Below are 27996 nucleotides of genomic sequence, written 5' to 3'. Positions count from 1 at the left end.
GCTACACAGATATAATATTGATCTTTGCTTAAACTTGGCTTGGAACATGCACATTTGTCATTGAACAAGGAACTTGCAGGATGCCGTTTTTTTTATTTTTTTTTTATTTTTTTTTTTTTAACTACGGAGCGTCCTTTTATCACCTTTTAGGAAGCCTGGTTTCATTTTTAACATTGTTTGTGTCTAAGATTCAGCTAGAATTTGTTGGACGCTGTGCCATGGGGCCTCTCCAGGCTTTAGTTCATATGTATTGTTGTAAGTTGCTGAGAGCTGAATAGTGTGTAAAGTCCAGACTGTGTCTTTGGAGATCAGATTCTTTAGTGTTCTAACTATAGTGTTTGTGGGAGTTGCAGTGTTATTTTAAAAGTAGCGCATGACCTGTTAAACAAAGAAGTTACAATGTGTCAAATTTTCTAACAAAAGATGACATAGAGAGCAGAACTGAATCGAAACTTCAGCCCTTCAGCCCAGAGCCTCATTAAGACACCCTGCTGTTTCAGTTACCCCACATTTTTATTTGATTTATCTACATCAGTGCTCTTCATCACTTGATGGCCCGTTAGATTGACCACTTTGAAGACAGGCCAGTTCTTCAGCTTCCTTTTTGCTTGTCGGTGGCATTACTTAGTTTGAGTTGGCACTGTTTTTTGGTTTGACTGGACCCTATTATTTTATTTATTTATGGAATAGCTAGAGTGCTATCAGCCAGAATGCTTTAAAAATTAATCTGACAGTACAATTTTAAGATGGAAAAAGAACAAATGTAGAGAAAAGAAAAGACTGTGAACACCAGGGGAAAATCCAAGGTGAAAACACTGGAAATGACAACATATTCAAATCTCTGTCTGTCCATACTTTTGCCATATGTCAAAACAATCATAAGCAATGGGTCTCACATTTACTCAAGTTAGAGCTATTAGCGTGGTTAACTCCTAACCGAACTTTTCTTGCCACATAAATTAAAAATGAAAAGTAATACAGTCTCATATATGTGAGCAGATTCATAGCGTCAAGGCATCAGCGTGAAGCAGCACACAAAAGGAAAAAGATGTTCACTCACAGGCAAACGTATTGGCAAAAGTGCAATTAGCCATGTAACAGGGGCAATGCCCAACGCGATAACTAGACTGCCCGAGGTGGGACGAACGTCAAGTATTTACCAGCAAAAATACAGGATTTTTGAAGCGCAAGCCCATGAACGAGTGATAGTGATGGGTGGGCGTGGGTAAAGCCCAGATACATACCAACACTTTGGAAAAGCAGAGCGTGTGCACTGCTGTGCTCTACTTAATGAATGCCCCTTTTAGAAGAACAAGCGCCAAGAGCACAGGGAACCCTGAGGTCCTGTATCCAGAGGCGTGCTTTGTCTGGTGAAGAAAATTGCTGGATGAAATAGCCAGCTTAAGGCGCCCACAGGAGCTGTCGGAGTGCCATTTGAGAACTATGACAAACCCCAAGAAATGTCACATAAACCGAGGGCAGTAAAAGGAGCATATACTTGTGACCCACTTCCCTGTTCCCTATGATGGAGCCAAAGGGTAGAGGAGGGGCAGCCCCATTGGGTAGGTGAAGCAGCTCCCTTCCCAGCGGAAGCATGAGGTATGAGCCGCTAAGCGGCTGAAGCTGATTACCCCCTCGCCGGAGGTGATGAGCTGCAAGTGCCTCGGCAGTGACGCCACTGCAGAGTCCGTCTCACTGCAGGAATAGCTTTAGGTATGCTTTCATTACCAGTATCCGACATTGCACCTGTAGTTTTTAGTTGTGTTCAGTTTTAACTGAACTGTATGAAACTGCAGTTGTCTCAAGGCCGTTGTAACTATGAAGAAACCTTTTAATGTCACAATAGCATTTGCCACAGCTATGAACAGGCCCTAGTTTTAAAGCCATAAGTGAAGTGCTTAAGCAAAGTATAAATAATGTTATAACAATTAAAAGACAAACACAATTGTTGCCACTCGTGTTTTGGTTCTCTGATTACTTGTAGCTTGTTAGAGGGACATGTTCAGCCTTCAAGTCATACATAAAACATTTTTTTTTTAAGGCATTATGAAAGGAAAGATGCATATTGGTATTACAGCTATGCAGCCTGAATAAAAACTGCAACATTTGTGTGTAGTCCCTGAAACAGAGAATATCCAGGGATCACTGGCGATAGGCCTTAAGGTATGGGTCACAATCAACCTGGTGAGTTTTTGGCTTGAAGAACCGTTGACCACAGCCATTAGCAGCCTGGTCGGCTGCAGGCGATTCTGAAGCAGTGCTCGGTGAATCCTGCTGCCATTTGAGAGCGGAGGGAGATCATGAAACAAAGCTCTGGCTAACCAAACGTGGGTTGCTAAGAAAACCTCTGCCATATAAGTTCCACCTGCTGAAAGAAGGTGGACGACTTCAGCCTGGTCTTTTTCGAGACAAAGTTGCAAAATCTGTGTTTGCATTGGAATTCCCTCATGAACAAACCTAGAAACATTCAGTAAAAGAATGGCTGTATTACTAGAGATTGGTGTGTGAGTTCCATGAGAGGGAAGCCCATGAGCAATGACAGGGAATACTATTTGTGAGAAGGTACACATGAATAAAACAACTTCTTAGAAAGAATGCTGCAGGCACACATGCCGTGACCTGAAAACTGGTCTGTGTGCCAAGAACACACCAGAACGTGGATGACTAAGTAGGTTGGTAGCTTATAAGATATCAGCGTGGAGGTTTCAGTGTTGCTGTAAGTGGCAGTCAATTTGAGCCTGCACTTACAATCTCTCCCCATTGCTGCTGTTGAGTCACCATCCAATTATTTGAAAGATACATGCCCATCTTAATTAGTTTCGATTTTCGTGCCATCCAGTGTGAGCACTTGCATCACCATTCAGTATCAAGATGGAGATATTCAACACTGCCTGTTGGAGGGGTCAAAGCTTCCACATGGTTGTGTGGCAAGTGAGAGATCAACGCCCCCTTGCCATCTTCCAGGTTACTTAGAGGTTAGAGGGGCACTCTAATGTCACATGTCCGGCAAGTGAAGCCGCCTCTTGAGTGAATTTGGACTGGCTTGTCTCCACAAGTGAGAGGGAGAGGTGCAGCATTGTTATTGGTCGCAGAAGTGGTGGGTGCCTTATTGCTGTCTTTTGGGTGATTTGAAGTTGCTTGATTAATCCTCTGCTACTAGTGGGCATTAGTATCATCTACCTGGATGCTGCAGTCAGGTGATGTGCTGCAGCTCAGGCTCCACCTTTTTGAGCAAAGCAAGGTTGACTTGTGGCCAACTTTGATCACCATTTGAATCATGATTTAGAATATTTTTTAAATTGAAATATATCTATTTACCGTTTGTATTCATAACTGTGTGGTCAAGAATTTGACAGCCCACTTGTGATATTTATTTTTTTGTATGCCCTCACTGTTTTTAGGAGAGGATTTGTATTTGGACTCTGGAGTGCCTGTGCATCAGTGGGGAACATTTTGGGTGCCTTCCTGGCTTCATCTGTACTAGAGTATGGCTATGAGGTGAATGTATCAACATCATCATTACCTTTTACAAAGCAAACGATCCCTTCACAGTGCAGAAGCATGTGCCTTCCTTCCAGTCCATCCACACACCATTCTTCCACTTGGCTATTGTTCTGGTCTTCCGTTAAAGACAGCCCGTGAAATCTGCTCTTCTTTGCTTTTCTGTCCTTCCCTATAGCTATTATTCACTAACTTTTTCTCCTTTCTCATCTTATCTAAGTGACGTGTGCTGTTTCCAAAACTAGTCCAGTACTTTTACATCTTCTGCCACCATTCCACTAGGTCATCTTTTCTTTGCTCCCACTAAACACCTCTTTTTCTCAAATGTATTACTTTAATGATTTCTGGCCCCACTTTTTTTTTTTTTTTTTTGTCTGTAACCTCGTCTGTTTTTCTTGTCTGCCCCTATTCACTTTGTTTCAGTCCTTTTTCAGGCTCTGCTTGTGTTTATATTACTAAGTGCTGATGGTAGACTCTTGTGCTCTTGCTTTCAGTATGCTTTCCTGGTGACATCATCTGTGCAGTTTGCTGGTGGGATAATTATCTTCTTCGGACTTGTGACTTCTCCCAAAGAACTGGGTATGTGCTTTGTCTACCACTATTAAATGATGCTCGAGCAACATCAGCAGTCTCTGGCAATGTCAAGTCTTTCTCAGTAACGTTTACAAAGAGGATATTTTGGATTAGCACTCATGTATTTTGTTTGTTTTGTGAGTATTATCCTGGATTGTTTAGTTGTAGTGAAATGTTTAGTTTTTGCAGGTCTTAAAAGCGAAGGGTCATGTTGGTATTGGGCACAAAGACTGACTGTTGAAGTACCATCCCACATGATACCCGGTTGTTTTTCCTTTCGATTACAAACTAGCAAATATTTTTGCACGCCGTATTTATCCCCCCCCGCCCCCCCCCCCCCACATTATTTTGCATGTCCAGTTTTCTCCAGGTAGAGCCTGTAGCAAATTGCCCAGGCAAAACCCGTGTTTCTGATGTTGTGCCCAATTCAGAAAGAGAGTTGTAAAGTTATGTAGCAGCCATCAAATTCCCATTGACATGGTGCGTGGTAAAGAGAATTCCTGTTCTGCGTTCTTCATGTAACAGTCCTCTGACTAGGATTAGGACAAGGATTGATGTCCCTTTTAGAGGCTCAGTCCCCATCTTTGCATATGGAATGAAGTACTCCTTGACAGTAGAGGTGGAGAGGACCCTGAGTCGGTGTCCTGGTTTATGACAGTGTTAGGACACCCCCAGCTGTGTGGTGGGGCTCATGTCACCAAAGTATTTTGTGAGATTAGCCATTTTGCTGACAAACAGAAGCATCATAAGAAGTGCAGGAACATGCCCTTTTTTTACATGGTCACCCCCACATTTTACCTGTTATCTGATGCAATTTTGACAGAAGTGCACTGGGGTCCTGCCAACCAGGTTCCCCATGCCAGATCTCTTTCCCTAAAACTGTACAATTGTTCCCCATCTGGCAAGACCTCTAGCACCTTTGTAAGTACTTATTAGATGGTATGCGTGGTACGTTCCTAAGGACTGCAGCATATATTGTGCCACCCTAAGGGACCCGCACCACAAGCTGTGTGAAAAAGGGGTAGATAAAAGTGAAAACACAACATGGCACACACTGTGTGTGCCATGCCTGCAAACACTTCATGCAAGATATGTAAGACACCCCTACAGCCGGCCTTACAGCCCTAAGGCAGGGTGCATTATGCTACATGTATGGACATGAGCAGATATGCCCCTGCGATGTCAGACAGGATTATACATAAGATGGCTTCCCTGTTCTGTGTACTGGGTACTTGTGACTAAGAGTTCCCCAACTACATGATGGCTTCACTGAAACCAAAGGGGTTTGGTATCAAACACCTTATATTAATAAACCCTCACTGATTCCAGTGATGTATTTATTAGTGCATGCACCCAAAGGGTACCTTAGAGGTATCCCCTGAAACATATTAGTCCTCTACTGTGCTGGCTGACTGGTACAATCCAACCTGCCACCACAGATGAGTCTGTGACCCCCCTGGAGGTGGCAGCCCTTGCTCTCAGAGGCCAGAAACTATGCCTGCCCTGAGGAAGGTGTTATCACCTCCTGTAGAAGGATGGCTAGTGAGTCTGCATATCAAGGCCAGGGACTTCAAAGTCCCTGCCACCTTTGATATGAGATCCCTGGCTTCCAGCAGACCTGGGAGATGCCATCCCCTGCCCTGATGCTCATTTGGCACCAGGACAGGTGGGAATGAGTTGGGCAGTAGGCATATTGCACCTTCAGGCCAGCCACATCCCTAAGGTGGGTATCCTGGTGTGCTCTACGAAAGATGGGTTCGACCATCTTGTTTTTGGTAAAATTAGGATTTCTGGGACAAGGTTATGCCCACTCCCACGTGAAGCAGTGGAGTGACCCCAAGGGTTCATTGCCAATTGGCAACTACCCTTCAGACCCCCTAAAACCCCTAAATTTAGTATTTAAGAGACCCCTGGCACCAGGAACTCGGATTCGACTAACTTAAGAAGGAAAAAGGACACCAAAGAGCCGCAAGAACTGAGGAGCTGCAACTGACTTGGCACCAGCCCTGCCGACTTTCCTGCTGTCCCCGACAGTTGCAACAAAGACGACTCGTCCTGAAAGGGCTGCCAGCACTTCACAAACAGCCAGCATCTCCTGTGGAGTAGCAGAGTTACTTTCCTGCAGGCACCGAGACGCAAGCTCCAGCTCACCAAACTGCTGACCTCCCAACCTCATTGATGCAGCAGCCACCCAGGAACAGGTGTTCCGTGCTCACTAATGTCTCCAGAGCGAGTCACTAGACCTGCCAGGAGCACCCTAGCACCAATATTTGGGGTACTGGTCTCCTTGCAGCAGCCAAGACTTGTCGGTGGTCCAGTCTGGACACTGACCCCACAGAGATCAAACAACCGAAGAGGGACGTCAGCACTGCAGAAGCTATCATCCAGAGTGGCCCAGCTGCCCTATTGTGTCCCCAGCTCCAGGTCGTCCCCTGAGACAAGTGTCTCTGACTGCCGTGGCCCAACACGTCAAAGCACCTCTGTACCCGAGCCCCACATCCTGAGTCCAAGGGTATAAGCAGTGTCTCTAGCACCCAGAGACCCCCGAGACTTGAGCTGACCCTTTATTTCTGCAAGACAGACTCCAGTCCCTGCCTGGAGCCTTTTTCTGTTGGCTCACAAAACCGAGTGCCTCTTACTGCCGCAACCCGCTGGACCAAGGACCACTGCCCTCGAGCCCCACTGCCCAGGTCCAGATCAACCGACAGTGCATCCCAGCTCCCTTCACAGACACTAAGAACTCGAGCCCCACTTTGAGTTTGAACATGTAAGGGTTGCCTGAACTCTCTTCTTGGTGTACCTCATTTTAGTGCAGCATATCGCGAGCCAGCTTCCCACAAGAAGCGCTTGCAAAATAATGTAGAAATGTAAACTGGTGTGATAATTTAGATTACAAGGTTTGTAGTATTGCACATTCTTAGTTGCAGAGGTTCCATGTACCACTATTTGTATCAAGAGACTGTGTAGTTTTTGATTATTTCATCAAGATCAAGGAAAATATGTACTATGACTTTACTAATATCTTGACTAGTTCCTAAACAAGTGAGAGCCCTCTGAATACAATACTGGGTCTACAGCAAAAATAGAATGCCAATAAACACCAGAATACTTATTGGCCAGAGCTCCCAAGGGCAAGTGGGGAATTCTTAAAAACCAAACTTTCCCAAAACCGCTTCCTAATTTGTAAATGCTGCTATGGTATATTTAGATAGCTACAATTTAAGGGAGCACCGTTTCTCATGGCACTATTTTTTAACAGAAACACTCTGCTCAATGAGCTGGTTGTTTCCCTACTGGAGCTATTGATCAGTTTATTTATTTATTTTTTGTCATTGACTTATTCTCTCTGGAGCCAGCAAGGAGGCTAGTTGGAACCACCTATTAAAAATGCTACACAAATTTACCTTTTTCTGTATGGTCACCCCAGATTTTGTCATTTTTCTTTTTTATTGGCTTTCAAGGTGCCTGTGCTTTCTCTCTAAAACATGTGCACAGAAAAATACATTCTTGGCATGGTAGTTGGATATGGGAGCCATGAGTTGGGTCTGCTTTATTTGTATTTTTCTCAGCATTCTCATTTCACTAATGGAAGGGTGTAACTTGTCCTTTTTTTATTTTTTATTAGAAACTTGAAGATATATGAGGACTGATTTAAAATTTGGTAGAGAGGGTAATACGTCGCAAAGGCAATGGAGTACTGTAGGAGACTGGGCTTTTGTTGCAGTAGTCCGCCTACTTTTTTGCCTGGTATTTGATGTAACACAGGCCCAGCCTACCTCAATGACAGACTCACCTTCCACACCCCCACCCGCAATCTTCGCTCCGCCAGCTTCGCCCTCGCCTCCATCCGCCGCACCACCGCAGGAGGAAGATCCTTCTCTCACCTGGCCGCCAAGACCTGGAACTCCTAACCGCTCCACCTTCGCCAGACCCAAGACCTCTTGACATTCAATAAATGCCACAAGACATGGCTCTACGACCAGTAGCCCCCCCTCCCCCCCCCCCCACCCCCCCCAGCGCCTTGAGACCCTAACGGGTGATTAGTGCACTCTATAAATCCTTGATTGATTGATGCGACTTTGACTGAAGTGCAGTGGGTTCTTGCTAACCAGGTACCCAGTGCCAGTGTTCTCTCCCCAAAACTGCGCTATTGGTCACCAATTGGCAATACTTTTGACACCTGTTTAAGTCCCTAGTAAATGGTACCCCATGTCTCTGAGGGCTGCAGCACATATTGTGCCACCCTAAGGGACCCTTCACCTAGCTCATGCAGACTGCTGCTGCAGGCTGGGTGTCTTGGTGCAGATAAATATGAAAACATGACATGGCACACTGCCTGCATGCAATATATGTGAGTCACCCCTACAGCAGGCCTTCCAATCTAAAGGCAGGGTGCATTATATTAAAAGTGTGGACGTTTTTGCAAGAGCAGATATGCCCCTGCTATGTCTTTGTCAATTCTTAGACCTAGTAAGTGATCAGGGGAGCCATTCTAAGTACATGTGGTGAACACTGGTCAGTATGAGTTCCCCAGCTACATGATGGCTTCACTGAAAATAGGGATGTTTGGTATCAAACATATTGTATTAATAAACCCTCTCTGATTCCGGTGATGGATTTATTAATACTTGCACTCAGAGGGCACCTTAGAAGCTCCCCCTGAAAAAACCTACCAACTACTAGTGTGCTGGTTAACAGGTCTTAAATACAGAATTTAGGGGTGTGTTAAGGTCTGGGAGGGCAGTAGCCAATGGCTACTAGCCCTGAGGGTGGCTACACCCTCTTTGTGCCTCCTCCCAAGGGGAGGGGGTCACATTCCTATCCCTATTGGGGGAATCCTCCATCCAACACTGGCATCAGTGTGGGTTTATTATTCTGAGAAGTTTGATACCAAACTTCCCAGTATTCAGTGTAGCCATTATGGAGCTGTGGAGTTCGTTTTTGACAGACTCCCAGACCATATACTCATATGGCTACCCTGCACTTACAATGTCTAAGGGTTTGCTTAGACACTGTAGGGGCATTGTGCTCATGCACATATGCCCTCACCTGTGGTATAGTGCACCCTGCCTTAGGGTTGTAAGGCCTGCAAGAGGGGTGACTTACCTATGCCACAGGCAGTGTGAGGCTGGCATGGCACCCTGAGGGGAGTGCCATGTCGACTTAGTCATTTTCTCCCCACCAGCACACACACGCTGGCAAGCAGTGTGTCTGTGCTGAGTGAGGGGTCCCTAGGGTGGCATCGGGGCCCTTGGAACAAGGGGTACCAGTTACAAGGGACTTATCTGGATGCCAGGGTTGTGCCAATTGTGGAGACAATGGTACATTTTAGGTGAAAAAACACTGGTGCTGGGTCCTGGTTAGCAGGGTCCCAACACACTTCTCAGTCAAGTCAGCATCAGTATCAGGCAAAAAGTGGGGGGGTAACTGCAACAGGGAGCCATTTCTTTACAACCAGCCTTCGCCAACAGACCTAGTTTCTGACCCCAGGTGCTAGTGCCTTCGCTCTCGGGCAGTCAGGAATAAAACCTGCTCTGGCAGGGGTGTTACACAACTTTCCCAACAGGATGACCTGTGAATTAGCATTTCAAGGCAGAGGCTTTCAAAGAGCCCACTGCCTTTGGTATGCAAATCTGGCTTTCCTCAGAGGTGGGGAGATGCTGACCCCCATACCCTATGGGCCTATTCTGCACCTGGACAGGTGGGAAAATTAGGTCTGTTCGAACCCTAAGGTGAACTACCTGATGTCGACACGGAATTTGAAAGTGATCTTGATGATGGCAGAACAGGAGCTCTCGGACAAGGTTATGCTTACTTCCCACAGGAAGTGATCATATAAAAGGCATAGTGACCCCAGTGGTAAGTAGCCCAGTAGCTACATCCGTGTTCATGGTGGGGACCGGGATGCTGGCAGCTGACATGGCTTTGACGGCCACAACGCAGGTAGCGGATGTAGCTTCAACAGCCCTGCTCAGCTCGTTTCCTCCATTAGCTCTGCCCACCCTCTTTACTCTCTGTGGCCAAGTGAAATCCAGATCTCCGGTTGATTTACTTGAGCCAGATATTTTAGTTAAACTTCAGGAACAGCTTTTTACCCCTAGTCCTGACGTGATTAATCTTTGTTCATCTCCTTCGAACCAGGCTCTTAAAAACATGCTCAAGTAATTCCGCTACTTAAACAGTCTCTAGATGCTTCTAAGCCTAAAAATGTTGTCCTATTTCTCTTCTTCCCTTTCTTGCAAAAGTTAGAGCGACATTCTAACTAGCTTTGTAGAGGAGAGTTGCATCTTGGATACCTCTCAAAATGGCTTCCAACCTGTGCACAGCATGGAATCTGCACTTTCTCTGGGCTTCTTCGTAGTGCCCTGAATGAACGCAGATCAGCCTTGATTATACTCTATCATGGCGCTGCATTTGTTACAATGTCCCATCAAATCTTACTCGCTTGGTTTCAAAACATTGGCATAGGAGTCGTTGGCTTTCTTGGTTTGCCTCCTTTCTCTCTGAGCACTTTTTCCAGGTTGTTTCCCCTCCGTACAGTTCTCAATCCCATGTGCTCCGGTATGGCGTCCCTCAGGCTCATTGTTAAACCCCACATTGTTTAACATATATGTTCAGCCTCTATCTCAGGCGGTGAAATCTGCTGGGCTCACACTGATTTCAAATGCAGACGATACTCTGCTTGCACTTTCTATGTCAAGCAATCCTTCTCCAGACAAGGCAAGGCCAAATTGCAATGGCTCAGTGGATGACTGACAACTGCCTTTGCCTTAACGACAATAAGACTGAGATTCTTCTCCTAGGCAAGCACTCTCTCTTGGGACGATCACTGGTGGCCCTCTTTTCTAAGGCCTCCAACTAAACCCAAGACTTGTATTAAAAAAACCTTGGTGTATGGATGGACAACACCCTGGCTTTTGAGGCTCAAACCAAATCGGTGTCTGGCTCTTGTTTCGGTCCCCTGAGATGCCTCAGACCAATTCTTTTTATTTTTTTTATTTATTTATTTATTTATTTATTTTTACTTTCTATCCCGCCAAACCATCGTCCAGGCTGTCATACTGTCCTGCCTGAAGTATTGTAATATTCTTTATTTGGTTGCCAATAAATCCGTCATAAAAAAATTACAGCTTTCTCAAAATGCAGCTGCCAGACTGCTCTCCCGCCCTGAATCATGCTCTGCGTCTGGTCTTTGGTGCAGGTTCACTGGCTACCGTTGAAGTGCATCCAGTTTAAAACCCTGACGCTGAAAAGCGCCTCTGCACCCGGATCCCCAGTACTTCCTGAGGTGATCTCTTGGTGCTGCCTTGGACCCTGCCCCATTCTCACCCTAAGTCCAGAAGATTGGTCCTGTAAGTTGCTGTAAAGTCCCTCTATGTAGTATATGCCTTTCCTCCATGGGATAACATTACCACTTCAGAAATTGTACTGGTTATTTTTCAAACCTGTAAAAATTCTTAACTCGAAATGTACTTAAACCTGATCGTGATCTTGGTGCCTAAAATTATATAAAGAAAAGTGTTATATTTATAAATTGGTGTGGATCTCCTTATTGACTTGTGTGTATCATTTATTGACTTCATGCAGCAAATGCCTAATACTCCTCCTTGACAAGCCTAAGGATGCGCCACCACACTACCCCCTAAGAGCACCTTGGGATCGCTAGAACAAGCGTCTGTCCACTTACAAGGGAATCCCTGGACTCTTGCATAGTATGCCTCATTTTGGTACACCATATCAAAAAGCCATCTTCCTAGAAGTATCCTCCTGGCCAACTCCAGGTCTGCCTGCCCAATTTAGAGGTGGGCAGACCGCTAGTTTGATACTGACTAAGTAAAATTCACTCTGTCAGCGCAGACCTTCCTCCAGGTAAGGGACTGGGTTGTATCAGCAGCAAAACTATGAAACAGATTTGCGGATTAGCAGTTTATTTGATCGCACAATTTCCCAAAATATTTATTGGATTAAAATCCACGTGTCCAAATTTTAAAAAATAAATAAAATAAAATTCAGAGAGATGCACCATCAAGGTTTTAACCTCTCATGGGTGCTGTGCCACATAGTCATCAATCCCCTCCAAGTCCAAGACCCAAGTCTCGCTGATTAAGCTGCACCCCTGCACAGGTTGAGCTTTGGGCCACCCTAGTCAACATATTTAACTTCCCTATAAGTTCCTTATAAATAGTGTCTAAAGTGCACATATCAACAAAGAAGAAAAATGAGCCAAAGCTGAAACCAATTTCATAACAATTTTTTTTTTTTTTTAACATTTGTGGTAGCGCAAATGGATTACCGTTCCCACCATTTAATTATCAAATGTCATGAGAATTCAATCAAATATTTACATCAAATTGTCAAACATAAAAAGACTAACAGATGTTGTACAAAAGAACAATTTGAATGGTTGCCACCACCTAAACCCTTTTTGTGACGCATATCACATACATAAAATGACACACAATAATAAAATGACACACAATAATAAAATATTGCATCCAGGTTCTGAAAATTTTAGGGGGCAAGGGGTGAGGAGCTGGAGTCGACTCAAGTCTATAGCAGCTTTTAGTTCTAGAGCCTAGCCCAGAGGCGCACAGCCTGAGTCCTACGTGTGGCCAGAACAGGGATGATGTACATTCAGAAACATAAATTTTAATTATCCTTGTTTGGCCATCCCGCTTTACATGCGCTTTCTGGGTGCTGTATGTATGCCTCTTCACTTTCAGTATTTGTAAGAAGACTTATTCCTGCTGTTGAGTAATAGTGGTTGTCTTCAAAAGGTCTCGCTGTACCAGGAGAGGAGGAAAATACCAGTCCTGATGAGGATGCTCACAGACCGCTAATCAGCAACTCCGATATAGAAGATGAAGATGACAGAAGTTACTCCATTCAGGCACAGGATCATGTCCGAGAACCACGGGCAATTGGCTTCTTCCAGGCTTTCTGTTTACCAGGAGTGATTCCAGTGAGTATTGTCTGAAAGAAGATGTGTGATGTTGTACTCTTCAAAATGCTTGCAGAGGAAATGCAAACCCTGTGAATGTAATGGTGTGATATTTGTCGGTGGGGAGGTCTAAACATATTAGCCTGCCTACTCTGTGGCTGACTGTTGTGGCTGTTCTCAGTGTTCAATTGTAGGTAGTGTTGTTTGTAGCATTTCCCTCAACATGTGGAAGTGAGATTATTTGATTGTGATAAGAAACTCTCAGTGCAGTGTTTGTCTATTCTTTTTCTATGCCCTCGTTAAGGGATTTTGGCTCGAGTGTTGGTGTGAGACCTACAGGTTTGGCAAATGAAAAAGATTACCCAAGGTAAACATAGTATTGATTGTGTAAATTCCAAAAAGGTGACCACTCATTGTTTCTCTCCTATGGGAGCCTTACAATAAGTAAAACCTTGAACCCAGTTGTCTGTACCCATAATGGATGAAGAGTTGAATCATACTGTGTAAAACCAGGCTTATCATTTGTCCAGAGAATCCATCTAAATCAACTGAATATTGGTGCTGGCTTCAGAAATGGGGAATAGTTAAACATATTGGCATGGTTTTCAGATGAACCTATTTGCTTAAAGTTAATACAGGGCATGTGTTTCATTCGTAAACTGTCAAACTCTAGTACCTTTCATTACCTAGCTTTCCAAAACACTTTTTCCAATTAAGAAAGTACGAATAACAGGAACTCCAGAGTTGATAAGATTTGTTTTGATTTGTTTTTTTTTTTACATTTCAGAATCTTAGCAGTAAACCTCTTAACACAGATCCTACTACTTTCTTTCATAAACGTCTGGTATTGGTCCTTCGTGATGTACTACTCCTGTTACTGTGCCATGTACTGGGCTTCCCAAACAGTCTTTTAGTGTTGATGTTCAATTGCAGTGTTTGTTGGCCTGTGATGACACACACACACACACACACACACACACACACCAGCTGACTTTGCCAACAAGTGCCCTATACTTCTGCATGTAATGACCGACAGCTATGCTGACTGTCCCATGACAGTATGAAATAGCGTGTGCAGGCCCATGTTGAGTAATTCTACTTACTCCGTACCATGACCGTACTCTCTAATCTCTGCATGCCCATACCTGTATGAGTAGTTAAACAATCTCCACATGTACCTGTTCGAGTAATTCTGCTGACATTTCGTTACTCACTGATCCCTGTATACATATATGTAAATTCACTGAAAAAACTGAAAGTTACACGGACGTTACAGTTAAGATTTTAATCACAAAAAACTGTAGAAATTCAACAGTTATCTCAAGAAACTAAAACTTGTGGCCTAAGGTAGCTATAACTTGCGCCCCGCCATGCAGTTTTCTCATCAATGTCATAGAAGATGTCATGGCTGATGTAATATGTGGGGTGATAAAGCAGTGCATGGCGAGGGCAGGAGTTAGTTTCTTGATATAAGGGTAACTAACTGCTGAATTTCTATGGTTTTGTGTGTAAAACTTGAACCTAAGTAACATCCTTGTAACTTGTTTTGTTCAGTGAATTTCTAGTTTTTTTTTTTTTTTCTATTTTAAACATTATGTAATATTTAATTGCCATATGTTAATCCAACCACCGCCAATCACTGTCTTTGGCCGTGAGCAGCAGGGGGTTGACCGCAGGGACTGGTGACATGCCAAGCCTCTGCATGCAGCCAACCTCATACTACACATAACCTTCTGCTTGTGTGGCGTAGGGCTGGCCGCATGGCCTGACCAGCTGCCAAGCCCTGCGGCCAATCTTTCCCTGCAGCCAAACCTCCTTCTCTCTCCCCCCCCCCCCCCCCCCCCCAAACACCCTCTTCCCACCCCCCACCTCCTAGTCCTATGCTGTGGGTCTGTGATTGTGTGTGAATGGGTTTGTCAGTGGGGGTGCGAGTGGCTATGTGGGTGGATGAGTGGGTCAGTAGGGGTAAAAGTGGGTATGTGATCAGCCGAGCGGGTCTGTCTTGGTATGGTAGTGGTTTTGTGGGTCTGTGAGTGGGTGTATTTTTAATTGGGGTCTGGATTTGCGGATCTGTCACGTATTCACACAGTTGCCACACTGAGTACTGTTGAGGATCCACAGATCCGGCACCTTTTTTCTCTCCTCTGATGCCGTTGCCCACCTCCCTACCTGCAGTTTGGTGCAGGGAGCACAATCTGCTGACCATGAGGTTTAGGACGAGTTCTGCTTCCCTGCAGCTATCAACTTCACGGATACAGAGCTCCAGATTGAAGGTCGATGTGAAATTTTGTAGGATGATGGGACACTATAGGAGTGTACATCATGCTGGCCATCAAAACCACAGTATCCAGTGCAGAATGCAAAAGATTCAAGAATCTGAACAAATTGGGCTACAGAGAGCCTAAATAGGTTGGGAATCAAGTAGCTAAGAGGAAGAGTGCTGCCAAATATACATATCAAATGTCGGTTCCTGTTTAGTAAGCATGGATTGGTACATTTCTCCTGGTTCCCCTTGCTTCTCAGTATAGGAAAGTGCCCCTTGTTGACCTGGTCACCCCCACCTTTTGACTGGTACACGATGCAATTTTGACTGAAAGTGCATTGGGTTCCGGCTAACCAGGTTCTCAGTGCCAGATCTCTTTCCCTAAAACTGTACAATTGTTCTCATGTTTGCAAAGCCTGTGCCCCCCCTAAGTCCTTAGTAAATGGTATCCCTGGTACCTAGGGCATGGGTACCAAAGAGGGTCCCAAGGGCTGCAGCACGTATTGTGTTACCCTCAGGGACCCCTCACATAGCACATGCGGACTACCATTGCAGGCTGCAAGTCTTGGTGCAGCTAAAAGTGAAAACACTGTGTGCCCTGTCACCTATCACTGCGTGGATTATATGTCAGTTACCCCTACAGCAGGCCTTGCAGCCCTAAGGCAGGGAGCATTATATTACATGTGTAGACATGTCTGCCCTAGCAGATATGCCCCTGTGATGTCAAGGGTCGATTCTTAGACATTACGAGTAAACTGGGAAGCTATCGTATGTATATGTACTGGGTATTGATGATTAAGAGTTCCTCATCTTCGTGATGGCTTCACTGAAACCAAAGGGGGTTGATATCAAACCCCTCATATTAATAAACCCTCACTGATTCCAGTGATGGATTTATTAATGCATGCACCCGGTGGGCATCTTAGAGGTACCCCTTAAAACCTAGTAGTCGTCTGCTGCACTAGCTGACTGGTAGAGTCCAGCCTGCCACCACAGACGAGTCTTTGATCCCCCTGGAGGTGAGAGCCCGTGTTCTCAGAGAGCAGAAACTATGCCTTTTCTAGAAGAAGGTGTTATCACCTCGTCCAGCAGAATGGCTAGTAAGTCTGCATATCAATGCCAGGCACTTCAAAGTCCCTGCCGCCTTTTGATATGCGATCTCTGGTTTCCAGCAAACCTGGAAGATGCCGCCCACCGCCCTGAGGCCCATTTGGCACCAGGGCAGCCAGAACATTAGTTGGGAAGTAGAGGTGTTGCACCTTCAGGCCAGCCAAACCCCTAAGGTGGGCAGTCTGATGTGCTCCATGAAAGAAGGATTCCACCATCTTGTTTTTGGTGAAACTAGGCACTCTGGGACAGGTTATGCCCAGTCCTTCAGGACGTGGTCATATAGGGGTGTAGTGACCCAAAGGTTAGTAGTACATTGGCTACTACCCTTCACTCCTCTTAACTCCTCCAAGTTTGGTATTTAGGTGGCCCCCCTGGCACCAGGAACTCCGATTCAACTGACTCGAGAAGAAAAAGGACACTAAAGAGCTGCAAAAACTGAGGAGCAGCAACTGATTTGGCACCAGCCCTGCCAGCCTGCCAGATGTCCCCAACAACTGCGACAGAGACTACTCGTCCTGGAGCTGTTAATCCTCCAAAAGCCTTGAAGTAGCAGAGCTACTTTCCTGCAGGCACAGAGATGCATGCTTCAGTTCACCAAAATACTGCCCACCCCAGCCAGGAGGAGGTGTTCCATGCACTCAGAGGTCATCCCTGTCTCCCCAACGAAACACTAAACCTGCCAGGAGCACCCCAACACCAATATCTGGGGTACCGGACCCCTTGCAGCAGTGAAGACTTGGCAGTGGTCCAATCGGGACACTGAACCCACAGAGATTGACCAACCGGCAAGGGACGTCAGCACTGCAGAAGCATCATCCAGAGTGGCACAGCACCACATTTAGAAATCTGTAATCTTGGTGTTGGCAGAATTAGGAACTCTGGGACAGGGTTATGCCCACTTCCCACAGGAAGTGGTCATATAGGGGTGTAGTGATACCCAAGAGTAAATAGCCCATTGGCTACTACCCTACACTCCCCTAACATCCCTAAGTTCAGTATTTAAGGGAGCTCCTGGCACCAGTACAGCAGATTCCTGCTGACCTACGAAGGAGGAGGGCACTTGAGAGCTTCAAAAGCAAAGATTGAGTAAGAAGGGCATATCCTGGACCCAGCCCTGCTGGCCTGTCTGCTGCTCCTGTCAAACTGTGCGAAAGTCTTCTCATTCTGCAAGCTGTTGTGCATCCAATAGCCTGGGAGGACTGCCTGCCTTCAACAAACACCCAGGAACTCCCATGGAGCAGTGGAGCTGGTTCCCTGCATCTTGCAGGCACCTCAAGAGAACTACGAGAACTCCGGACCGCTGGAAACCTACAATTGAAAGCACCACTACACCCGTGCTGCTTAGCCTGAGCTCCAGTGGGCCAACAGTGCCTGCTTGGTTCCTCGGCCCTCCAGAGACAAAGCCCACCTTGGACTTGCCCACTGTGGACTCACCGACCCACCTGCAGCATCTGCCTGCAGGCCCCCTCAACCCTGAGTGCTCCCAGTTAAGAAAATACAATGCCTCAAGATCTTGCATCTGTCACCCCTGGCCTGTGGAGAAGTGGACCCAAGGTGTCCCCACTTCCCCAAACATCTCAAGATTGAAACCCACTTGTTGGTTCACCTTGACTGGACTCCCAGTCCAACCCTGCAGCCTTTTTTCAACCGGACAGATCCCCTTTGACTTGCATTAGGCACCTGAAGCCGTTCTACGCCTCTGCACCCAGCCGCCCGGTGTGACCTGTTGGTGTGGCCTTGACCCTTGCTCAATACTTACCTTAAGTCCAGGAGATTGGTCTCGTAAGTCGCTGTACTATGTCTGTATGCAGTACTTGTTTTTCCTTCATAGGATAACATTGCCACATCTGAAAAATGCACTGTGACTGGTTTTGAGACATGTAAAGATTTTTTCCTGCAAAATGTACTTACCTGGTCATATTTATTCTGGTGCCTAAACATATATAAAAATTCAGGTCTGGTCGTGAATCAATCAATCAATTTGTAAAGCGCGCTACATACCGGTGAGGGTTTCAAGGCGCTGGAGGGGGGAGGGTGCTGCTACTGCTCGAAGAGCTAGGTCTTGAGGAGTTTTCTGAACGAAAGAAGGTCTTGGGTCTGTCGTAGACCCGGCGGGAGGATGTTCCAGGTCTTGGCGGCGAAGTACGAGAATGATCTGCTGCCGGAAGATTTGCGTCGGATGCGGGGGAAAGGGGAGAGGTTAGCGGAGCGGAGATGCCGAGTGGGGGTGTAGAAGCTGAATCTGCTGTTCAGGTATGATGGTCCGGTGTTGTGGAGTGTGAGAAAGTAGCCTCTTTCTAGCCTTGTTACCCCCACTTTTGGCCTGTTTGTGAGTGTATGTCAGAATGTTTGTCACTGTTTTCACTGTCTCACTGGGATCCTGATGGCTAGGCCCCAGTGCTCATGGTGAAAACACTATGTTTTCAGTATGTTTGTTATGTGTCACTGGGACCCTGCTGGTCAGGACCCCAGTGCTCATAAGGTTGTGGCCTATATGTATGTGTCACTGGGACCCTGTCACACAGGGCCCCAGTGCTCATAGGTGTGCATGTATGTGTTCCCTGTGTGGTGCCTAACTGTCTCACTGAGGCTCTGCTAACCAGAACCTCAGTGGTTATGCTCTCTCATTTATTTAAAATTGTCACTAACAGGCTAGTGACGAATTTTACCAATTTACATTGGCTTACTGGAACACCCTTATAATTCCCTAGTATATGGTACTGAGGTACTGTAGGAAGTTGGCTCTGTATGTGCTATTTCAAAGTAAGGAATAGCATGCACAGAGTCCAAGGGTTCCCCTTAGAGGTAAAATAGTGGTAAAAGAGATAATACTAATGCTCTATTTTGTGGTAGTGTGGTCGAGCAGTAGGCTTATCCAAGGAGTAGTGTTAAGCATTTGTTGTACATACACATAGACAATAAATGAGATACACACACTCAGAGACAAATCCAGCCAATAGGTTTTTGTATAGAAAAATATCTTTTCTTAGTTTATTTTAAGAACCACAGGTTCAAATTCTACATGTAATATCTCATTCGGAAGGTATTGCAGGTAAGTACTTTAGGAACTTTAAATCATAAAAATTGCATGTATACTTCAAGTTATTGACAAATAGCTACTTTAAAAGTGGACACTTAGTGCAATTTTCACAGTTCCTGGGGGAGGTAAGTTTTTGTTAGTTTTACCAGGTAAGTAAGACACTTACAGGGTTCAGTTCTTGGTCCAAGGTAGCCCACCGTTGGGGGTTCAGAGCAACCCCAAAGTCACCACACCAGCAGCTCAGGGCCGGTCAGGTGCAGAGTTCAAAGTGGTGCCCAAAACACATAGGCTAGAATGGAGAGAAGGGGGTGCCCCGGTTCCGGTCTGCTTGCAGGTAAGTACCCGCGTCTTCGGAGGGCAGACCAGGGGGGTTTTGTAGGGCACCGGGGGGGACACAAGCCCACACAGAAATTTCACCCTCAGCAGCGCGGGGGCGGCCGGGTGCAGTGTAGAAACAGGCGTCGGGTTCGCAATGTTAGTCTATGAGAGATCTCGGGATCTCTTTAGCGCTGCAGGCAGGCAAGGGGGGGATTCCTCGGGGAAACCTCCACTTGGGCAAGGGAGAGGGACTCCTGGGGGTCACTTCTCCAGTGAAAGTCCGGTCCTTCAGGTCCTGGGGGCTGCGGGTGCAGGGTCTCTCCCAGGCGTCGGGACTTTGGATTCAAAGAGTCGCGGTCAGGGGATCCTCGGGATTCCCTCTGCAGGCGGCGCTGTGGGGGCTCAGGGGGGACAGGTTTTGGTACTCACAGTATCAGAGTAGTCCTGGGGTCCCTCCTGAGGTGTTGGATCTCCACCAGCCGAGTCGGGGTCGCCGGGTGCAGTGTTGCAAGTCTCACGCTTCTTGCGGGGAGCTTGCAGGGTTCTTTCAAAGCTGCTGGAAACAAAGTTGCAGCCTTTCTTGGAGCAGGTCCGCTGTCCTCAGGAGTTTCTTGTCTTTTCGAAGCAGGGGCAGTCCTCAGAGGATGTCGAGGTCGCTGGTCCCTTTGGAAGGCGTCGCTGGAGCAGGATCTTTGGAAGGCAGGAGACAGGCCGGTGAGTTTCTGGAGCCAAGGCAGTTGTCGTCTTCTGGTCTTCCTCTGCAGGGGGTTTTCAGCTAGGTAGTCCTTCTTCTTGTAGTTGCAGGAATCTGATTTTCTAGGGTTCAGGGTAGCCCTTAAATACTAAATTTAAGGGCGTGTTTAGGTCTGGGGGGTTAGTAGCCAATGGCTACTAGCCCTGAGGGTGGGTACACCCTCTTTGTGCCTCCTCCCAAGGGGAGGGGGTCACAATCCTAACCCTATTGGGGGAATCCTCCATCTGCAAGATGGAGGATTTCTAAAAGTCAGAGTCACCTCAGCTCAGGACACCTTAGGGGCTGTCCTGACTGGCCAGTGACTCCTCCTTGTTGCTTTCTTTGTTCCCTCCAGCCTTGCCGCCAAAAGTGGGGGCCGTGGCCGGAGGGGGCGGGCAACTCCACTAAGCTGGAGTGCCCTGCTGGGCTGTGACAAAGGGGTGAGCCTTTGAGGCTCACCGCCAGGTGTCACAGCTCCTGCCTGGGGGAGGTGTTAGCATCTCCACCCAGTGCAGGCTTTGTTACTGGCCTCAGAGTGACAAAGGCACTCTCCCCATGGGGCCAGCAACATGTCTCTGGTGTGGCAGGCTGCTGGAACTAGTCAGCCTACACAGACAGTCGGTTAAGTTTCAGGGGGCACCTCTAAGGTGCCCTCTGTGGTGTATTTTACAATAAAATGTACACTGGCATCAGTGTGCATTTATTGTGCTGAGAAGTTTGATACCAAACTTCCCAGTTTTCAGTGTAGCCATTATGGTGCTGTGGAGTTCGTGTTTGACAGACTCCCAGACCATATACTCTTATGGCTACCCTGCACTTACAATGTCTAAGGTTTTGTTTAGACACTGTAGGGGTACCATGCTCATGCACTGGTACCCTCACCTATGGTATAGTGCACCCTGCCTTAGGGCTGTAAGGCCTGCTAGAGGGGTGTCTTACCTATACTGCATAGGCAGTGAGAGGCTGGCATGGCACCCTGAGGGGAGTGCCATGTCGACTTACTCGTTTTGTCCTCACTAGCACACACAAGCTGGCAAGCAGTGTGTCTGTGCTGAGTGAGAGGTCTCCAGGGTGGCATAAGACATGCTGCAGCCCTTAGAGACCTTCCTTGGCATCAGGGCCCTTGGTACTAGAAGTACCAGTTACAAGGGACTTATCTGGATGCCAGGGTCTGCCAATTGTGGATACAAAAGTACAGGTTAGGGAAAGAACACTGGTGCTGGGGCCTGGTTAGCAGGCCTCAGCACACTTTCAATTGTAAACATAGCATCAGCAAAGGCAAAAAGTCAGGGGGCAACCATGCCAAGGAGGCATTTCCTTACAGGTACCCAGGGTATTGGGGTTCCAGGAGATCCCTATGGGCTGCAGCATTTCTTTTGCCACCCATAGGGAGCTCTGACAATTCTTACACAGGCCTGCCACTGCAGCCTGAGTGAAATAACGTCCACGTTATTTCACAGCCATTTTACACTGCACTTAAGTAACTTATAAGTCACCTATATGTCTAACCTTTACCTGGTAAAGGTTAGGTGCAAAGTTACTTAGTGTGTGGGCACCCTGGCACTAGCCAAGGTGCCCCCACATTGTTCAGAGCCAATTCACTGAACTTTGTGAGTGCGGGGACACCATTACACGCGTGCACTACATATAGGTCACTACCTATATGTAGCTTCACCATGGTAACTCCGAATATGGCCATGTAACATGTCTATGATCATGGAATTGCCCCCTCTATGCCATCCTGGCATAGTTGGCACAATCCCATGATCCCAGTGGTCTGTAGCACAGACCCTGGTACTGCCAAACTGCCCTTCCTGGGGTTTCACTGCAGCTGCTGCTGCTGCCCACCCCTCAGACAGGCAACTGCCCTCCTGGGGTCCAGCCAGGCCTGGCCCAGGATGGCAGAACAAAGAACTTCCTCTGAGAGAGGGTGTGACACCCTCTCCCTTTGGAAAATGGTGTGAAGGCAGGGGAGGAGTAGCCTCCCCCAGCCTCTGGAAATGCTTTCTTGGGCACAGATGTGCCCAATTCTGCATAAGCCAGTCTACACCGGTTCAGGGACCCCTTAGCCCCTGCTCTGGCGCGAAACTGGACAAAGGAAAGGGGAGTGACCACTCCCCTGACCTGCACCTCCCCTGGGAGGTGTCCAGAGCTCCTCCAGTGTGCTCCAGACCTCCGCCATCTTGGAAACAGAGGTGCTGCTGGCACACTGGACTGCTCTGAGTGGCCAGTGCCACCAGGTGACGTCAGAGACTCCTGCTGATAGGCTCCTTCAGGTGTTAGTAGCCTATCCTCTCTCCTAGGTAGCCAAACCCTCTTTTCTGGCTATTTAGGGTCTCTGTCTCTGGGGAAACTTCAGATAACGAATGCAAGAGCTCATCCGAGTTCCTCTGCATCTCCCTCTTCCCCTTCTGATAAGGAATCGACTGCTGACTGCGCTGGAAGCCTGCAAACCTGCAACATAGTAGCAAAGACGACTACTGCAACTCTGTAACGCTGATCCTGCCGCCTTCTCGACTGTTTTCCTGCTTGTGCATGCTGTGGGGGTAGCCTGCCTCCTCTCTGCACCAGAAGCTCCGAAGAAATCTCCCGTGGGTCGACGGAATCTTCCCCCTGCAACCGCAGGCACCAAAAAGCTGCATTACCGGTCCCTTGGGTCTCCTCTCAGCACGACGAGCGAGGTCCCTCGAATCCAGCGACTCTGTCCAAGTGACCCCCACAGTCCAGTGACTCTTCAGTCCAAGTTTGGTGGAGGTAAGTCCTTGCCTCACCTCGCTGGGCTGCATTGCTGGGAACCGCGACTTTGCAGCTACTCCGGCCCCTGTGCACTTCCGGCGGAAATCCTTTGTGCACAGCCAAGCCTGGGTCCACAGCACTCTAACCTGCATTGCACGACTTTCTAAGTTGGTCTCCGGCGACGTGGGACTCCTTTGTGCAACTTCGGCGAGCACCGTTTCACGCATCCTCGTAGTGCCTGTTTCTGGCACTTCTCCGGGTGCTACCTGCTTCAGTGAGGGCTCTTTGTCTTGCTCGACGTCCCCTCTCTCTTCAGGTCCAATTTGCGACCTCCTGGTCCCTCCTGGGCCCCGGCAGCGTCCAAAAACGCCAAACGCACGATTTGCGACTAGCAAGGCTTGTTGGCGTCCTTCCGGCGGGAAAACACTTCTGTACGACTCTCCAAGGCGAGAGGGATCCGTCCACCAAAGGGGAAGTCTCTAGCCCTTTTCGTTCCTGCAGAAACCTCAGCTTCTTCTGTCCAGTCGAAGCTTCTTTGCACCCGCAGCTGGCATTTCCTGGGCATCTGCCCATCTCCGACTTGCTTGTGACTTTTGGACTTGGTCCCCTTGTTCCACAGGTACCCTAGATTTGAAATCCACAGTTGTTGCATTGCTGGTTTGTGTCTTTCCTGCATTATTCCTCTAACACGACTATTTTGTCCTTAGGGGAACTTTAGTGCACTTTGCACTCACTTTTCAGGGTCTTGGGGAGGGTTATTTTTCTAACTCTCACTATTTTCTAATAGTCCCAGCGACCCTCTACAAGGTCACATAGGTTTGGGGTCCATTCGTGGTTCGCATTCCACTTTTGGAGTATATGGTTTGTGTTGCCCCTATCCCTATGTTTCCCCATTGCATCCTAATGTAACTATACATTGTTTGCACTGTTTTCTAAGACTATACTGCATATTTTTGCTATTGTGTATATATATCTTGTGTATATTTCCTATCCTCTCACTGAGGGTACACTCTAAGATACTTTGGCATATTGTCATAAAAATAAAGTACCTTTATTTTTAGTATAACTGTGTATTGTGTTTTCTTATGATATTGTGCATATGACACTAAGTGGTACTGTAGTAGCTTCACACGTCTCCTAGTTCAGCCTAAGCTGCTCTGCTAAGCTACCATTATCTATCAGCCTAAGCTGCTAGACACCCTATACACTAATAAGGGATAACTGGGCCTGGTGCAAGGTGCACGTACCCCTTGGTACTCACTACAAGCCAGTCCAGCCTCCTACATGGAGTGCCTTGTGTGCGTGGGTGAGGAGCTTGAAGGTGATCCTCTTGTTGACGGGAAGCTAGTGAAGGTCTCTTAGGTGGGGGGGTGATGTGGCAGTGGCGAGGGATGTTGAGGATGAGTCAGCAGAGGCGTTTTGGATGCGTTGTAGGAGTTTGGATGAGATGCTGGTGTAGAGGGCGTTGCCGTAGTTGAATCTGCTGCTGACTGTTTTTCTTGTTTCTGTTGGGATCCATTTGTAGACTCTTCGAAGCATGCAGAGGGGGTTGTAGCAGCAGGAGGAGGAGATGGCGCTGACCTGTTTTGACATGGAGAGTGAGGAGTCGAGGTTGAAGCCGAGATTTCGTGTTCTGTCGGTGGGTGTTGCGGAGGACCCAGTGTGGACTGCCACCATGAGTTGTCCCAGGTGGAGGGGGAGCGTCCAAGGATGAGGACCTTTGTTTTGTCAGTTTTAGCCGGCTGTCTCTCATCCAATCGGCGATGGCTTTTAGTCCCTCGTGGAGGTTGGTTTTGGTGGTGTGCGGGTCCTTGGTGAGGGAGAGGATGAGTTGGAAGTCGTCGGCGTAGGAGATGATGTTGAGGTTGTGCTGACGGGCCAATTGTGCAAGGGGGGCCATGTAGATGTTGAACAGCGTCGGGATGAGCCCTGGGGTACGCCGCAGATGATGTTGAAGGCTTTGGATTGGTACGGGGGAAGGCGGACTCTTTGTGTTCTGCCAGTGAGGAAGGACACAGTCCATTTGAGGGCCTGGTCCTGGATTCCTGCTGCGTGGAGGCAGGGTTTTAGGGTGTGGTGACAGACGGTGTCAAAGGCGGCTGATAGGTCTAGGAGAATGAGGGCTGATGTCTCTATTGTGGAGGTGGCTTGTGATGTCGTCTGTGGCGGCGAGGAGGGCGGTTTCGGTGCTGTGGTTGCGTCTGAAGCCGGACTGGGAGGGGTCGAGGATGTTGTCTTCAAGGTACCGAGTGAGCTGAGTGTTTATGATTTTCTCTATGACCTTCGCCGGGAAAGGGAGCAGAGAGATGGGCCGGATGTTTTTCAGATCCTTGGTGGTCCGCCTTTGGTTTCTTGAAAAGGGTGTTGATTTCGGCGTGTTTCCAGCTTCCAGGCAACGGACCTAGGCTAGATGAATAGATCAAAATGGGTGATCTTCCCTCTTAACGGCTACAATGGCTCCCAATCAAGGGCGTCAGGCGCACGCATGTCAGAGGGGGGGGTCTCAAATATCTGGACATCCATGTCTCGCTGAATAGGGAATGGTTACAGTCCTGCAGTATTGAACCGATCTTCACCCGTAATAGAGAACATATAAGGGTATGGTTATTCCTCCCTTTGTCGATAACTGGTTGATCCACCATCTTTAAGATCATTTCTTTCCCTAGACTATTGTACCAATTCCAAAACTACCCTTACACAATCCCCCAGTATTTGATCAAGTAGGTAAACTCCCTCCTATTGGGCTTCATTTGGAATGGCCATGCCCATAGCAATGCTGTAAGGAAATGCCTCCTTGGCATGGTTACCCCCTGACTTTTTGCCTTTGCTGATGCTATGTTTTGAATTGAAAGTGTGCTGAGGCCTGCTAACCAGGCCCCAGCACCAGTGTTCTTTTCCTAACCTGTACTTTTGATTCCCCAATTGGCACCCCCTGTAATCCAGATAAGTCCCTTGTATGTGGTACCCCTGGTACCAAGGGCCCTGATGCCAAGGAAGGTCTCTAAGGGCTGCAGCATGTCTTATGCCACCCTGGAGACCCCTCACTCAGCACACACACTGCTTGCCAGCTTGTGTGTGCTGGTGAGAACAAAACGAGTAAGTCGACATGGCACTCCCCTCAGGGTGCCATGCCAGCCTCTCACTGCCTATGCAGATATAGATAAGTCACCCCTCTAGTAGGCCTTACAGCCCTAAGGCAGGGTGCGCTATACCATAGGTGAGGGCACCAGTGCATGAGCACTGTGCCCCTACAGTGTCTAAGCAATACCTTAGACATTGTAAGTGCAGGGTAGCCATAAGAGTATATGGTCTGGGAGTCTGTTTTACACGAACTCCACAGCACCATAATGGCTACACTGAAAACTGGGAAGTTTGGTATCAAACTTCTCAGCACAATAAATGCACATTGATGCCAGTGTACATTTTATTGTAAAATACACCACAGAGGGCACCTTAGAGGTGCCCCCTGAAACCTTAACCAACTATCTGTGTAGGCTGACTGGTTCCAGCAGCCTGCCACACTAGAGACATGTTGCTGGCCCCATGGGGAGAGTGCCTTTGTCACTCTGAGGCCAGTAACAAAGCCTGCACTGGGTGGAGATGCTAACACCTCCCCCAGGCAGGAGCTGTAACACCTGGCGGTGAGCCTCAAAGGCTCACCCCTTTGTCACAGCACCGCAGGACACTCCAGCTAGTTAAGTTGCCCGCCCCCTCCGGCCACGGCCCCCACTTTTGGCGGCAAGGCCGGAGGAAACCAAGAAAACAACAAGGAGGAGTCACTGGCCAGTCAGGACAGCCCCTAAGGTGTCCTGAGCTGAGGTGACTCTAACTTTTAGAAATCCTCCATCTTGCAGATGGAGGATTCCCCCAATAGGATTAGGGATGTGACCCCCTCCCCTTGGGAGGAGGCACAAAGAGGGTGTACCCACCCTCAGGGCTAGTAGCCATTGGCTACTAACCCCCCAGACCTAAACACGCCCTTAAATTTAGTATTTAAGGGCTTCCCTGAACCTAAGAATTTAGATTCCTGAAACTACCTGAAGAAGAAGACTGCTGAGCTGAAAAACCCCTGCAGAGGAAGAACAGAAGATACCAACTGCTTTGGCCCCAGTCTTACCGGCCTGTCTCCTGCCTTCCAAAGAAACCTGCTCCAGCGACGCTTTCCAAGGGACCAGCGACCTCTGAATCCTCTGAGGACTGCCCGACTTCGAGAAAGACAAGAAACTCCAGAGGACAGCGGTCCTGCTCCAAGCCTCCGGCGACTCCGAGACCGTGAGTAACCAAAGTTGTCCCCTCTGAGCCCCCACAGCGACGCCTGCAGAGGGAATCCCGAGGCTCCCCCTGACCGCGACTGCCTGAACTCCATTTCCCGACGGCTGGAAAAGACCCTGCACCCGAAGCCCCCAGCACCTAAAGGAACGGAACTCCTGTGCAGGAGTGACCCCCAGGAGGCCCTCTCCCTTGCCCAGGTGGTGGCTACCCCGAGGAGCCCCCCCCTTGGCTGCCTGCACCGCTGAAGAAATCCCTTGGTCTCTCATTGAAAACCATTGAAAACCCGACGCATGTTTGCACACTGCACCCGGCTGCCCCTGCGCTGCTCAGGGTGTACTTTTTGTGCTGACTTGTGTCCCCCCCCGGTGCCCTACAAAACCCCCCTGGTCTGCCCTCCGAAGACGCGGGTACTTACCTGCTGGCAGACTGGAACCGGGGCACCCCCTTCTCTCCATTGAAGCCTATGTGTTTTGGGCACCTCTTTGACCTCTGCACCTAACCGGCCCTGA

The 27996-nt window shown here is 47.9% G+C and overlaps 1 protein-coding gene across 7 annotated transcripts in view; it reads left to right on the top strand.

Annotated features, from left to right (window-relative positions):
* SLC37A3 (solute carrier family 37 member 3) overlaps nt 1-27996 on the top strand; it is a 141127-nt gene that overhangs the window by 28347 nt on the left and 84784 nt on the right. For all 7 annotated transcript variants that reach the window (XM_069227890.1, XM_069227887.1, XM_069227888.1 and 4 more), the window contains exons 7-9: nt 3402-3498; nt 3996-4080; nt 12852-13036. In XM_069227890.1, the coding sequence (XP_069083991.1) occupies nt 3402-3498; nt 3996-4080; nt 12852-13036 (367 nt within the window). The remainder of the gene's footprint in view (nt 1-3401; nt 3499-3995; nt 4081-12851; nt 13037-27996) is intronic.

The sequence above is a fragment of the Pleurodeles waltl genome, chromosome 4_1 (assembly GCF_031143425.1).
Source record: "Pleurodeles waltl isolate 20211129_DDA chromosome 4_1, aPleWal1.hap1.20221129, whole genome shotgun sequence".
NCBI classification, from domain to species: Eukaryota; Metazoa; Chordata; class Amphibia; order Caudata; family Salamandridae; genus Pleurodeles; species Pleurodeles waltl.
This window is presented reverse-complemented; position numbering and strand designations above follow the sequence as displayed.